The 16179-nt window shown below is 34.9% G+C and overlaps 1 protein-coding gene across 11 annotated transcripts in view; it reads right to left on the bottom strand.

The window, feature by feature from the left end:
* LOC106878768 (irregular chiasm C-roughest protein) overlaps positions 1–16179 on the bottom strand; it is an 898223-nt gene that overhangs the window by 115277 nt on the left and 766767 nt on the right. For all 11 annotated transcript variants that reach the window (XR_016241877.1, XR_016241876.1, XR_016241878.1 and 8 more), the window contains 4 exons: positions 12642–12749; positions 5591–5782; positions 3994–4116; positions 1774–2085 (listed from right to left, as the gene is read on the bottom strand). Coding sequence is in view for 8 of the 11 variants with exons in the window: in XM_089352175.1 (XP_089208301.1) it covers positions 1774–2085; positions 3994–4116; positions 5591–5782; positions 12642–12747 (733 nt within the window). In the remaining 3 variants the exon portion in view is untranslated. The remainder of the gene's footprint in view (positions 1–1773; positions 2086–3993; positions 4117–5590; positions 5783–12641; positions 12750–16179) is intronic.

Genomic DNA, 16179 nt, shown 5'->3' with positions numbered 1-16179 from the left:
ACATTTAAAAGTACTTTTGACAATGTTTACAGATTAAAATGTTTTTTGAATTACATAGATTATATTTTTGGTAGGATATGAGCAGTTCCAAGGAACATTATTTTTTAAATTTCTTCCAGTTTGGGATTTTTCGTATTTGAGATAGGTAGTAATCAGCCCCTTTTGATATCATTCCTAAGACACCTATGACAATAGATATTGTTTTAGTCTTGAGGTTCCCCATTTTGCCAATTTGTATTTCAAGATCTTTATATTTGCTCAGTTTTTGTAGGTCTTGGTAGATAGATTTATGTCGATTAAGACAGTCATATTGATGAGAAGGCATGATTTTTGTCTGAAATACTTCAATATAATGTCTGACCTATTTGCATCTATTTTTTTGTCAGTAAAGTTCCAAAAGAGTGAGATGTAATCATTTTCAAGCCCTGGAGGTGGTTTGTGTTCTCACCAGTTTTTATCATGTGGCAGGTCCAAGTTTTTGCAAATTGCCCAGTGAATATACTGTTGGAGACAACATGATCAATGGTTCCAGTCTGTTGTTTACATACACAACAAGATGGACTACTGCAGCAGCTTATGCATTTGGACTGACTATCAACATCAAGAAGACTGGAGTCTTATTCGAACCAAGGCCTGGGGTAGGACATACTCAAGACTCAGATGGTATGATAAACAACATGCCTCGCAAATGGGTCAGGTCATTATCTTGGAAGCATAGTAAACTTTAAGAGTACTCATGATGATGTAATCAATGTTAGAATATCCAATGCTACAAGTGCTTTTGGAAAACTTACATCGTTTGTGGGATGAACACATTGTCACAGATTAACCCTGATTAAGCAAATACCCCATCAAATATTCCAGTCATGTCTATGTATTCTTTCACATACCCAAGACAACATTATTTGATGTGCTCTTTTTAAAATTGTAATATTTAAGCGAGATTTGACTGCTATTTCTAGTAAGTTGAACAACCATGCAAATGTTCTTTCATTGACTCAAATGATTTGTTGGTGGTGATGTAGATGAGGGTGATGGTCATGATGACTCTTATATGCACAATTCATAAGTGTTACAAGGATTTGTTTATAGTCTTGTACAGTAGATTTTGTCTTACTGGGGGAAAATATTGCCTGTCAGAACTTGAGACATATCATCCATTCGATCATAGGAACTGAATGACGATGAGAATGGTGCTCAGACTTATAACTTGGTGGATTATGAAGTCAATGCCTCACTGTAATGTTTCTATGGAAAAACAACCTAGTCTGAGACGTAGTCTGCTTGAGAGTCACGGAATAATTTGTCATGTAGTGTATACTTTTTTTTTATATCACTTCTGCAGATCATAATAATAGAGCTCTATCCAACCATGATACAAAGGTAGACTTAGCCATTTGATTAAGTCTCTTGTTAGCTAATCTATGCAGCATAGTGTTGATGTGATTGAACAGTCAATCTTCAGGCTCTCATCTTGTTGACCTGGCCTTCATTACTAAAGTAATAATGAGCCAACAAGGGAACTTCTATGTGATTGCATAATCTGCTGGAAATAACAGCCAAAATCTCCCTCAAATCCTACGTTAGTGTCTTTGATTAAATTATCTCTAATCCCTGATACACTGTGACAGATAAAAAAAAAAAAAAAAAAAACGGGGTGGTCATAAGTTTTTTGTTCTGTAGTGTAATCTGTAATGCAAGTAATAAAAACATTTATATTAAATACTATAATACAAAAGAAACAAAAAGAGGGGGAAAAAGAATACTCCTTACATTGAACATTTAATGTAACCCTTGTCACATATGGATTTTGTAAAGCTTCATTTATAGCATGACATTCGAGTAGTTTTCCAGAATGTTCTGTTTTAGGTATTAACATTATATTGCCTTTTGTATCAACTCGTTTGTTTGATTTAGTAAACATTTCAGTTGAATATAATTTCCGATTCATCAACTTTCCTGCCAGGTACCACGTAATTTTAGCTCCTGGTTTCCCATTTTTCACAAGACATGTAATATTGGTAGGTTTTCCTAATATAACTGCGGCAATCGGTGCTTCTAAAATCTGTGGTGGGTCAGGTGGAACTGAAATTATTAAAGAGAAAAATAACTTCATATATTTACTTTTGACAACAATTTTCTCTCTCTTACATAAATACTTCAGGCACGCATTTCATTATAGTGTATACTTTACACTATAATCCTTACAACACACTCATCTAAGGTTTGGTACAATGATCAGGAAAAATAGCAATTGGTGCATAATTAATTATAAAGCTATATTGGGACTCTTGTATGAGAAGTAGTATTGTTTAATATATCTGTTATCATATTTTGTCCCCGAGATGTTTGTGGTATTAAGAGGTTTGATTTGGATAACCTCTGCTTGTGGAACTTCATTTCAGTTTTTGGGGTTTACTTATTTTCTTCATTACAGTTTTTGGGCTTTACTAACTTTCTATGTGTCTGTTATGTACTTATTGTTTTTAGAATGAGTCGTGGGTCTTAGCTTGGTACTATGTCTTAGTTTACATTCTATGTTGTTACTATTTGTTGGAAATAGAATAACCAGGTTGGAATGAACCTTACAACTATTTCTCCGTCTTTGAGACATATTAATCCTGCTAATATGGTACACTTCTCTGACAATTTCATTATACAACTTGCATTGCTAATAATCACATGATGTTAATGAAATACATGTAGCATGGTGTAACTAAATATCTTATAAACAACTTCATGTTTTGTTTTATATAAACATGGATGTGGCATTTGGTGAATGAGGGAGTTTGATGTTGCTGCCCTCATTTGTGTTTCCTGCCTTGAGGTAGGTTTATCTGGAACTCCCTGGAAATCTTGACAGGAGGAGATCCAGCTTTGTTTTGAAGACACTACATCCACCCCATGTAGGCATTTTTGGATGATACTAAAGAGCTGTTGTCCCATGAAATCCAAGCTGTTGCAGTATCTGCTCCTGTATCTTGACGTTGATATTAAGATCTTTGGCAATATGCAGTGGTACCCAGTTCTGGTGTTTGAATAACTCTCAATGCCAAAGTTTGGTACAAGTCCTTCCAGGATTTTCCTAATGTATATCACTACTTTTGTTTTTGTGAGTAGAAACTTAACTTGTTCAGCCTTTCTCAAACTAAACAGTTCTGTTAAAATAATTGTTTAAATAGTAATATAGCCCTTGATTAAACTTATATTTTGCTGGTGGATGCTTTTACAATTATTCAGTTTCCTTTGAGTATTGCTCCTTCATCAATTGCTAACATAAAACAAAAACTAATACCAATAGCTGTTATGCAATCAAATATTTGATGAACTGATGAATGTAAAATTACAGGTTCTAGATAACCGGTTGTCAACGACTTTGCCAAACCTCTTATGATTATCATACCTAGAGTCAGAACAAGCTTATTAATTTAAAAACAACTCATTAACCCTTTTGATAACAACCTGCCTGAGGCTGCATCTGGTTCTATGATACTATGCTTTCTATGTTAAAACTCATTCATTATTTTTTTACGTCAAACAAGATAAATATGCTATAAAAATTTAAAAGATATCCTTTGCAATAAATATTTCCAAATCCTCCAATCAGTTTTGAAATGATTGGTGTCTGCAACTGTTTAACTCATTTTATTTGACTTTAGTTCAAAGCTGGGAAATATCACAAACGCATGTCTCTGAGAAAGAAGTTCTACCAACCCTTGACAATGCTGCCAGAACCCTTGCTTGTCTCTGCTATTTTTTTCTCTCGTGTACATAAATACTTACATAACCACTTCCAACACTTTTAATATAAAAATCTTTTAAACATTATTTTATGTTCATTTGGGAAATATTTAAAATTGAAGGTTTGCTCTTTGGAAATCAAACATTTATAAAGCTACAAAAAAACAAACAAAAAGGAACATTTTTAAACTTTGAGATAATCTAAACTCATGTTAGAAAATTAAAAAGAAGAATTCAAAAAATAGAACTAACATAAAACTGTGAGTTTAACAGTGTTACTTCTGATGCCTTCAGCAGCTTCTGTTTGTCCGACCTGACATTGATACAAGCCATCATCTTCTAATTTAACAGATACAATTCGTAGATGGAACTCGTCTGTAAGAGGAAAAAGATACAAAGTGAGATTGAAAAAGTTCTTACAATATTTAAACATTAAAAAAAAATATAATTCTTTAAACAAATATTTTGACCTGATGTTGCAATACGTCTAATGTGGGACAATGCAGAGTTACTCCCTACTTAACCCATCGTCCTTGCTACTCTGCTCTTCTCTTTTTCACACTAACCCCTGATTTTACTTTTTCCTTTGCCCTCTTTCTTATCTCTTCTATTATCCCCCCTTACCAACACTCTTACCCCCCCCCACGTTACTCTCTCCACTACCATCCTTCCATAATAATAAATCTGCTCTTCCCACCATACATTAATTTCACTGCAAATTATAACCCTAACCCAACCAGCACTGGTGTCATGACAAATATGCACCCAATACACTCTGTAAGGTGGTTGGCAAATCGAGCGGAGACAATGCAGTGTGGAGAGGTCTTGAGTTTTTTTTGAGGGAAGGGCATCTATAGGGTTGGCACCATGATAAAATGCCTCCAGTACACTCTGTAAAATGCTTGGTGTTAGGAAGGTCATTCAGCCATAGGAACGATGACAAAACTTAGACATTTTCAGTCTAAAGTGTGGTCGTTGACCCCTAGAACCCTGTTAAAATATCCATCTGACATAAACAGAACAAGAAGATACTGATAACAATGGTTTTCATCAGATACTCATGTTTTTCCTAAAAGAACTGCAAGCATTCTTTTGTGTTCCCCAATATGTATAATTTTCAGGGTTAATAGTACATCCCATTTCATTGCTTACAATATTCTTACTACTTAAACTTGGATTACACAACCCAGAAAATAGTGAAAATGTCTTAGAGGAAAATGGCTACAGACTGTAAATCAGTGTCAGCTTCCAGAAAATGCACCATGTAACATTATACATAATTGAATATGTAAAAGTAACAAGACTCACTGTGAAGGAAGTTGGGGTAAAACATTCCAACTTAAAAAGAGGACATGTGGTTAAACACTGAAGCATTATTTTGATTCTTTTAAGAAACACAGTTTGAAGAGAACTAAATCATTCACTCATTTAGATTATAAACAATTTTATAAGAACAGTGAAGACTGAAGTAGTAGCTTGACAATAAGCAAATCAGGTTAACTAGAAGAAAATGTTGCAGCAATCAAAACTAATAAACGATATAAAAAATTATGTCTGCATAGAGTAAATTTAAGAGACAGTTAGTCTCACACATATTCAGGCTAGCAAGGACACACACACACACACATAGATCAGTACATATATATATATATATATATATATATATATATATATATATATATATATATATATGTATGACTGGCTTTTTTTAGTTTCCATCTATCAAATCCCTAGCATGGCTGCTGTCCAATGACTGAAACAAGTAAAAGAATACACACATACTTTACTAATACTTGTTTTCTAGCTATACATGTTATGTCATTACAAAAAGAGTTAACAGTGTATTTACCTCTTGCTGGATTTCCAACCATTGAATATCTTTCATAATTTGGTAAATTTCGGTCTATGCCTAAAGCATATTTATTTTTTGTCCATTGTAAATTTCCTACTCTATTTCTAACTTGACATTTTAAAGTAGCTGTTGATCCTTCTATCACTGATTGGTTGACTGGAATTTGGACAAATTCTTGTGGTTGAATGGCTGAAATAGAAATATACATAGATATATATACGTGTGTGTGTTTGTGTGTGCAAGCATGTATACAATATATATAATTAAAACCTGAATTATGTTGCAATATAAGAGTTGCGTTAGTAGTGAGCAGAGTGCAGTAATTTGCTTGTCCTATTGAAGGTAGACAGGAATACAATATCTGAACTGAAAGGTTTTGTACAATTGACCATAGGATTGACTGCCCTTGTTAGTGAAGTCACAGATCAATACAGTTGACAAGAAAATCAATTGCATGGAATCTATAGATTCAGGTACATAATCCTGTTTAATTTACAAATGCAAACAAGTCTGTCTGTTCGTGTAAACACACACACACACACGCACACCTGGATGTTCATTTGTAATATGTTTTTAAAACAAAAATACCCTCTTTGTCACTCAAGTCCCAAGTTGAGCCAACCTTAATGGTAAATGTCTTATTGAAGCAATGAACAAACTCATCCCTTCTTTAGTGCTTTGTTCTTCTGATAAGGTGAGGGGCACATGTCTTACTGAAAGGGTTACTTCAGGATGGGGCAAAGCAAGTAACAAGTGAATAAAACTTGCAAAACAGTTTTAATTAAAACTTCTCTTAATTACTTATATAGGCATGGCTGTGTGGTAAGAAGCTTGCTTCCCAACCACATGGTTCTGGTTTCAGTCCCACTGTGTGGCACCTTGGGCAAGTGTCTTCTACTATAGCCTTAGGCCGACCAAAGCCTTGCGAGTAGATTTGGTAGATGGGAACTGAAAGAAGCCTGTTGTATGTATATGTATATGTTTGTGTGTTTGTGTCTGTGTTTGTCCCCCTCCACCAGCGCTTGACAACTGATGCTGGTGTGTTTATGTCCCTGTAATTTAGTAGTTTGGCAAAGCAGACTGATATAATAAGTACTAGGCTTACACATGGGTATAAAAGAAAGAGGTGGATTCTACTTGGCAGTATATTTTTATGAGTGTGGATGGATATTGGTCATGTGATGTCACCGATCACATGCATATTTTGAGATACTCGTAAATTCTTTGCTATGGAATACCGTTGCTGATGAGACCAAACAATAATCTCCTTCATTGGCCCATGTTCTACAATTGATTAGATTGATCTCAGTTATTAGGGAAGAGTCAAGGTTGAATGCAGCATTAATTAAACTGCCAATTAAATGTTATTGAAATAAATCAAACCGTTTAATCTATCTTGCTTATAATTTCAGCCCCAGATTTTTAAAATGATCCAATTAGAGGAAAATTATTAATTGAAAAAAATTAATTTTTTTGGTTAAAGCTAAAAATTAATAAGTGAAATGTTATGTTTATTGATAGATGCTTATTTTATCGACAGGATAGAGAAGAGAGGCCATATTGACATGAGCAGTGGATTTGTGAAACAAGTAGAGTAAGAGACAGGATGTCCTCAGTTCAAATTCTGCTGATATCAGCTTTGGATGTTGCACTTTTAAGGGTCAATTTAATAAGAAAGTGTCACTAATTCAAATTGCTATAATATAAATATCATGGATGGGAAATTGAAATATATTTCAGGGCTAGAAGACATATAGAAATTAGAGGGAGAACAGAGAAACGGGAAACTATATATTATAAAGCCTTAAAATATGGTACTTCATTATTTCTGCAAACTTATGAGCCAAAGAGGAGGTTAGGGCAAACTATAAGGCCAATTTACCTGCTAAGAACAGCAGTCAAGCCTCCTTCATCTTTTTGTAAGCATATTTTTAATGAAAAATCCATGTTTTCAATTAATTTTCAAAACAATCAAGAATTGGAAGAGATTTAGTAAAATGACTGTTTCGTTTATTGTTATAATGAGCTGCTGGTTTGCTTTTTAGAAATGAACACTTTAACATAATTCGTTTTCAACCCATGGCAGCTTCAGGTAGGTTGGTATCATTAGGAGGAATCAAACTCCAGCAAGGAAACCTCTACGTGGTTGTTTAATATGCAAGAAATAGCTATGAAATCTCTCTCATATCACACCTCACAATTAAAAAGGGAATGATTTTTTTTGACCAAGGTCAGCTTTTAGCTAAACAACAATAACTGTCCCAACGATGATTTGAACATTTTGATTAAGTGACCTTCACTTTCTAGCTTTTATTCACCAAATCTCTGTTTTCTTTTTTTCTCCTTTCTCAAACCTCAAAAGATTTTCATGTAGTCTTTTATTCTTTTGGGGCACAACTGGATACCCCTCCTGCCTTACTGCTAACCATTCCACTGGGAAATAGAAGTAGACTCTGCTTATGTTCAGACTTGCAAACTTCGGAACACAACATTGAGACATTTCTAAGAAATTAATTTAGGATCAGCAAACTTGCATTCTAACATCTCAACTGTTGTGCTTATGTTGAAATAATTTGTTGCTTCACTTTTGACTTCATTTCAAATACGACATTAACAACATCAATACTAATTTTAATCAATTAAAATTTAGGTGTTATCATCCCTTTATCATAGCTATATACAACAACTAATTGATACTATTTACTGTGAGCCTGTGTTTTTCTCCTTGCACTTCAAATGTTAACTGAGGTATTATTGTTTGCTGCATTCTTTTAAAACTCACTGAGCTAACAACACCAGTCTTATGTTCATCCCTTATGTTCATCCTTTACATGTTTAATATTTGAGGGGATTACTCTGAACTATGAGCAATGCCATTTTCAGGATATGAATAAATTTAAATAAAATTAGGATGTTCAGGATAAGTGATGTAAATTTATGTGCTAGTTTGATTGCCCCTATATTTTTAGTTAATTCAATGCAATCATTATCACATAATGTAGTAACTCAATATAGCACCCCCACCAGTTGTCTTTAGAATAAGGATTGCTCAAATCATAAAACATGCTTTGAGATACTTATCAATGAAAATGGAGTATCTGTAGCTAAAACTGTTGATAAAATGTTTTGAATTTGTCACTAACTGAGCAGACCAATGATTCAAAGCCATTTCGGCTATTTTCTCTCTTTCCAGACATAATGTCTCAAAATTTGTACCATCCAATATATTATTCCTTCCTTTAAAACTCCAGGCTGTGTTTTGAAGGAGGCTTTTTGTTGCTAGTTCTATCAAGTTGAGTGACCAAGTAGAAACTCCTCCATTGACTAAATGACTTCAAATGGTTGCCTGTGTGTTAATAGTTTCCTTGAGAAGAGCTCATGTATATATATATTAAATATATACATGCAAAAGAAGCAGAAGAATCAGGCACAAGGCCCGAAATTTTTGGGAAGGGGGCCAGTTGATTAGATCGACCCCAGTACGTAACTGGTATTTATTTTATTGACCCCCGAAAGGATGAAACGCAAAGTCAATCTTGGCAGAATTTGAACTCAGAATGTAAAGAGAGACAAAATACCACTAAGCATTTCACCCTTGCTGTTAATGTTTCTGCCAACTCTCCACCTGTAGATATTCTATTCATGTTAGTCATGTTGGAACTGAATGAGTCTCTCATCTTAAATGAACGAACCTATGGCATAAAAATATTGGTTCTTTAAAATATTCTGATCTTTCAACTGAGCTATTCAACTTTATTGGTATTGAGATGTGTTATCCTGATATTTAAGACTTTTACCTATTTATAACGTGTTGAGAAATAGTTGATTTAAATGTAAGTCAAGTAAAAGAGTTAAGTTTGTAAGGGACGACCGTGCGAACTCAAGAAGGAGAAATGGTGACGAATGGAAAAAACAGAGGACTCCTTTTATTTAAACGTGTCACACGGTCGAACACAAAATTATATATCAGATGATGATATACAAATATGTTATACGACGATAACATAGATGACCAGTAATGAAAAACCACAACCGTATAAGATGAATAACAGAAATATTTATTGTAGCGTTAAAGATGTATGTCTGTGTGAGAGTGTGAATGCGACATATAAGAACATAATCAAAGACAAGCCGTCATACAAAGAAAAGTGTGTATGTGAGTGATACATGTATGTGTATGTGAGTTATTACAGCAAATAGAAAGAGTCAGTAACACGTGAGCAATTATACCAGTTCTTGGGTACACAATAATATGAATCTGTATGTGAAGTGAGTTGGCTGAGTGTGGCAGAGCTGATCACTAGTTGTGATGTCGTGGCATCGATGCCAGGCCGTGATTCTTGTTATACAGATGTTCGTCGCTGGCTGAGAATCTTGTCTGTTTATTATCGTGGTGAAGCTGAGTCACCTAACAGAATCGAAGAGAGAGATATGCCGCGGTAGTTTGGTGTACATAGAAAGTCGTGTAGACGCTGGTGGAGATTGAGGCTGCTTGGTAGTAATCGTATTGGTCATGACGATGATGCTGGATAGTAGTCGTAGAAACGTGTTGCTGATATGGCGACGGCGGTGGTCATCGTTGGCTGGACGAAGCTGTTGAAGTGGTCGCTGGAACTGCTGCTGCTGTCGTGTGGTACACGGAACAGTCTCTAAGAGAAACTGGACCGAGACAAATTTGTGGGGTATGAGTTGATCTATTTATAGCGTTAAGGGGGCTCACCAGATATCAGAAATATACTCTATCACGTGACCTTATTAAGGGCTGTGATTGGTCAGTTTGCGTTCTGGCGGGAACGGTTCGAAGAAGTTGCCGATTCGAATAATGATCAGTCACGTGATGACAAGGAATGGGTTCTCTACTACGCACGCATTTATTTATATTTAAATGAGAAGATTGTATGTAATGGCGATAGTAGTTTGTATCTAATGGCAGGAGGTAGTTTCACTACAAGTTCACATATAATCATAAACATTCTAGCCATGACCATCTAGTTTTTTTTTGTCTATAAGCACACTGCACTCAATACAATCTTATTCAAAGTATCCTTGTTGTTATTTTTGCCAGATTATTTACAATACAGCATACTTGTAATTAAGGACATTTCAAACATGACCATCCCTTTGTATACTTGGGAATACACTGTTTAATGTGTCCTTCTTTTTTAAGAGAGTTGAGTATATTTGAGAGAGATTTGATTACTATCTTTCATTCTACATCTTAATCTTCTTGTGCTCACTTTATCTCTCAGCTTATCTCTTCCCTGACATTCATAGACCTTAACATCTGCTTGAGCACTCTCTCTGTATTTCTCTCCAGTTTTTGCATCATATCCTTTGCATTCAATGCCCGCTTCTCACTATCAGCTGGTATTGCACTTTATGTAGCAGCAGTGTACACTCCATCTTTTGTGTGTGCATGTGTGTGTGCACGTGTGTGTGTGTGTGTCTGTGTGTGTGTGTGTGTGTGCATGTGTGTGTAAATTCATTTGTTTCTGTCTCTTTTTCCATGCAAGTATAAGCTAGACAAATGCATAGAGATTGTCTTTAGAGCTGGATGGTCTTCCTGCTGCTAACACCTGTATTTGAAGGTGCTGAGCTATGGAACAATCAGTTGGCAGCGGATGCCAACACCAGCATCAGTAGCATCACTAGTGGGGTGTCAAGATGCAATAAATTTTTATTATTTTTCACAGCCAAGTAAGCGTCAGGTTTGTGGTTCAGTTCTTATTGGAAATTAAGGTATTTAATTGAAAATTGTTTTATTTCTTCTGTTTTCTTTATTAGACACTCCCACACATGAAAAATATTAAAAAATTGCTCATCAATAGTGGTTTATTTGAAATTTCTCACTCATTTGTAAGCAATAATTGCAGAACATAAACTCAAGCATTTTGTTTTCCATTTACCCCTTTGCATTTACACAGGTGGGATGGTTTCATTCTTCATGCAACTATTTTTTTTTTATATCTAAATGAACTTTCCACAAGAAACCACTCACTCACAAAGTTGGAGCTGAAACTTTTTTTTTGCTTGTTTTTTATTGATTTAGGCAAACTGAAGTTGTTGAATTCCTGTATCTTGCTCAGGGACACAAGGACTGTTAAAAAATCAAAAGACTTCCACTTGTTTCAGCCCAATATCTTCCCATTTTTTGATTTTGATGCAAAGCCAGTAATTTTGGGGAGAGTGGGTAAGTGGATTACATTGATACCAGTGCTAAACTGGGACTTAATTTATCAATCCCAAAAACATCAGAAGCAAAGTGAATCATGGCAGAATTTGAAACCAGAACATAAAAATGGATCGAATGCTTCTAAGCATTCTGACCGGTGAGGTTGCTGCCTTCATATCCATTTACATATTAGCATCACAAACACTACACTCACTGTCACTTTTTGTAATTAATTCTAATATACTTACAGATAGTAATTAATTATCAATTAACTCTGTATCTGTCTGCCTGTCACCTTTCAACTTGCTCTGCTAAATTCCAATTTCTCCATCAAATTAACTTGGCTTACCACTTCTCTCACTGCCCTTACCTTCAGCAAGAGTCTCAACCTCTTTATTACTGACTTTCTAGAAAAGCTGCTGAATCTTCAAATCCTGCCCTTACTGTCTTAGATATACATTAAAGATGGATGGTCACGGCTGGAACTCCTATGGTCTTATGTTCTCAATAAGGGCTAACTGAGGTTAACTAACACAACTCTTACCTTCAATATACTGCCTTTACTATAACCATAACCACAACAATAATAATGTTGATTGGTAGTGTTATTGTTGTTGTTATTGCTTAGCCCTTGGTCAGTCCTGATCAAACAGGCTTATGATCAGATATGCTCTAGTCATGACCATCATGTCTTCTTTTCAAAATATAATATTTTGAACTACATTGTCCAATATGTTGTTCTTTCGTGCAGTTTAAGACTTGGCTGCTATTTCTAAAAGGTTTAACAATGAATAGAAACTTGTTCATTGGCTGAAAATATGGGGTTGGTTATTCAACGTCTTAATATGTTTAAAAAAGTATTTGAATCTAACTTACCTTTGGTTGTAATGAAACCTGCAGACAGTAAACCAAGATATAAATGAATCCATAACATTTTCTCCATGAAGTAAAAATTTTGTAAATATCCAAAAATACAACTCATTTCTGAAACAAACAAAAAAAGTTATTCTTCAGAAGAGAAAAACTTGGAAAATTAAGTAAGAAGACAGCCAATAAGGATTATATGAGACATGGTTAGTGCTAGTTGAAAATTATTATGGTTGGAAACTATATTAAGATATATTTCTTCAACTTATAATTACAGTTAATTATTGAATAATTTCCCTTGCTTGCAAACTTTATGCACTTCTGTAAGAATAGTAATTCTTGAAAGATATGAACAACTGAAAGTGTGACAAACATTTTTGGCAATAAAGGAAACATTAATTCAATTCAATTGCAATTTCCTTTCATTTTTAATTTCTATGAAGACAAAGTGAATGTGTTAATTGTTTGCTGATACATCTCACGTCTCTGATGAATATTCAACTGTTAGTCTGGAGGTGGAATTCTTATTTTGCTGAGCAAGAAGTTGATATTACCCTCACCTCTTCCTCCTTCTCCTGGATTTCTGTGTCGTCGTTGTTGTCATCGTCATCATCATCATCATTCAACCTCCATTTTCCATGCTAGCATCGGTTGGATGGTCTAACAAGAGCTGGCAAGTCAGAGAACTTACAGCAGGCTCAGTTGTCTGTTCTGGCATGGTTCTTACAGCCATTTCTAATACCAACCACTTTACAAAGTGTACTGGGTGTTTTTTATGTGGCACCAGCACAGGGGCTTTTCATGTGGCACCAGTATGGATGCTTTTTACATGGTGCCACCACAGCTGTGTGGTTATGAAATTTGACTTGTGATCACAGGTTTGTGGGTTCCATTGCCTGGCACCTTACACTAGTGGCTTTCATGCACACATGCACATGTGCATGTGTGTGTGTGTGTGTGTGTTTGCTGATATAAAAACTATGTGGGCTCAAAAAAGGTAATTTAACCATTTGATAAATAAAGATCAATAAAATAAAAACCAAACTAAAAGTAAGAGCTGGGGTTTATGTGATCCTTTAGAAACTCTTGAAGCTAGTACTCCAGCATGGCCAGTGTCTAATGACTGAAACCAGTAAAAAATTCACCTTCTTACCTCTGCCGTTATCATAGTCTTCACTTCTACCACCATCACTACTATTCATACCATCAATTTTAACCACCACCACCATCACTACTATTACTTTCATCACTCTCAGCAAAATGGCAGGATTTTCAAAAAGGCAACATGCTAGAAATAGCAGCTATGTCTCCTTCAAGTTACATCGTAACTTCTTTAAAAAAAAGTGTTTGCTTGAAAACAATGTTAGGATGGTCATGAATGGAATGCTTTTGCTCTTAAGTTTACTTTTGATCAAGTTAGACTTAGGACTAAAAAACTGTGATGCTACCACCACCACCACCACCAACAACAACAACAACAACAACAACAACAACAACAACAACAACAACAACAACAACAACAACAACAACAACAACAACAACAACAACCAGAGCCACCACAATCATCATCATCATCATCATCATTACCCGAAGGGAAAGTGCCAATGTAAGATGTATGACGGTTTCCATTACTTTCCTCCCTTGTCTTAATAAATGAGGACTCACTCCTGCCAAGTTCTAATCTAACTCAGTCAAAGTTTCCATTGACCTTATCACTGCTACAACTGATATCAGTCACTGCCAGTTTGTGATAGATGGCAGCATCCAAGTGGAAGAAATAATTTTTATGATTAGATAACCAGATTATATGGAGTCCATTTAGTTAGGTCATTGCAAAGAAGTTATCAGTATTAATGGCTTGCCTAAATATGCTGGCATCAGATGTAAAAGGTCAGAAATGAAAACAGGAACAGCTCGATAGGTGAGTTAGTTAAACAGTAATGCTTACTTGTGAAAAGTGGGATTATCAGGGATTAAGTGGATCATGAAGTGTCAATCAATCTATATTGAATACGAAAAAGCTCTTTTGAATTTCTCTGTGATGTTAGGTGAAAATCTGGATAAACTTTTCCTCAACAGAAAGAACTGTTTGTTGTCCAAAATGTCTGGATGGTCAAGTAAGAGAAACTATTGAATGCTTCAAACAAACAATAATTCATTGTTTGATAATAATTTCATTTAAGTTTATGTTATTCAATGCTGTATTACTATTGAAAGTTGTCATAAAAAGATACCCGAGATTGTGCAAGTAACAATACTTTGGATATTGTAAAATAGATGACCCACAAAATACAATAATAGGTTAGTTTTATAGAGCATGCAGCTTCATTTCAGCTTCAGTGACATATTGAGAGGTATGAGAGTTTTGTGGGGTCTCTATGCAAGGTATAAACTTTGAAAATTGTTGAAATACTGATATATTTTATCTGGAATCATTTTTACTTTAAAGATAGCTCAAAAGAGCCTTCATTACTAATTCTTTGACTTGTTTATTCAATTTACATTATTCATTCTTCTGATATTCCTATTTGACTTCTCTTATCTTTTTCGAACAACTGACTGGCTATAACTGTAACATTTTAGTAGATTTTTGTTTGGATTTCCAACCAGACCAAAGTAAACATTATTCTTTATATTATTGCCTATATAAACTCTATGGTATTATGATGACTGTCAGTTTATATCTGACTTATTTTTGCTACTTTTTCTTTCATTTATTTTTTAATATTTTGTTTGGAGAAACAAATAAATTTATCAGAAAGACTTGCATTATACATTTTTAGTTTTCTAAACTCTTTCCCAAAGAGTAAATTCCAGAAGCAAAGCCAACACTTCAGAAGAGAAAGAAGAGGTGGTGGTGATGGTGGGTTTGCAGTTCTTCACATGTTATTCTTTGTTAATATTAAGAGGAGGATTGAAAGCAGAAAGCTGGCAGAATTGTTAGCACACCAGGCAAAATGCTTAGCACCATTTCATCCATCTTTACGTTTTGAGATCAAATCTTGCTGAAGTCAACTTTACCTTTCATCCTTTCAGGGTCGATAAAATAAGTACCAGTGAGACACTGGGGGTGATGTAATCAACTGATGCCTTCCTCTGAAATTGCTGCCCTTCTACCAAAATTAGAAACCAAAGTGAAGATGCAAAGATGGCTGCTAAGTGGGAAGAGCACTAACTGATAATCAGTCATAAAATTGGTGGTTCAGATCCTGCCTAGATGGAAATTTAGCTTGTAATCCTCCTTGGTGAAATATTTACACTCTGTAGAATTTAACGACATATTGAATATATTGCTGTGAGCAGTGCAATCCAATTTGAAGGATGGAAATGAATGACACTAATTAAACTTCAAAACTTTTTTAAGAAATTCATTAATCAAGACTAGGCTGTATCTTTGATAAACTTTTAAGAGTGTGTGTGTGTGTGGGGGGGGGGGTACTGATGTATTTTGATGCCTAATTTGATCTTCTGTATATTAACATGTGCAGAAATTACAAACTTGGGAGCAGAATTGCTGCTTTGGAAAGGAATGAACATAGGTGGAGCT

The sequence above is a fragment of the Octopus bimaculoides genome, chromosome 5 (genome assembly GCF_046866305.1).
Source record: "Octopus bimaculoides isolate indiv1 chromosome 5, ASM4686630v1, whole genome shotgun sequence".
Classification (NCBI taxonomy): domain Eukaryota; kingdom Metazoa; phylum Mollusca; class Cephalopoda; order Octopoda; family Octopodidae; genus Octopus; species Octopus bimaculoides.
Note: the sequence above shows the minus strand (reverse complement) of the source record. Positions and strands in the feature narration are given on the sequence as shown.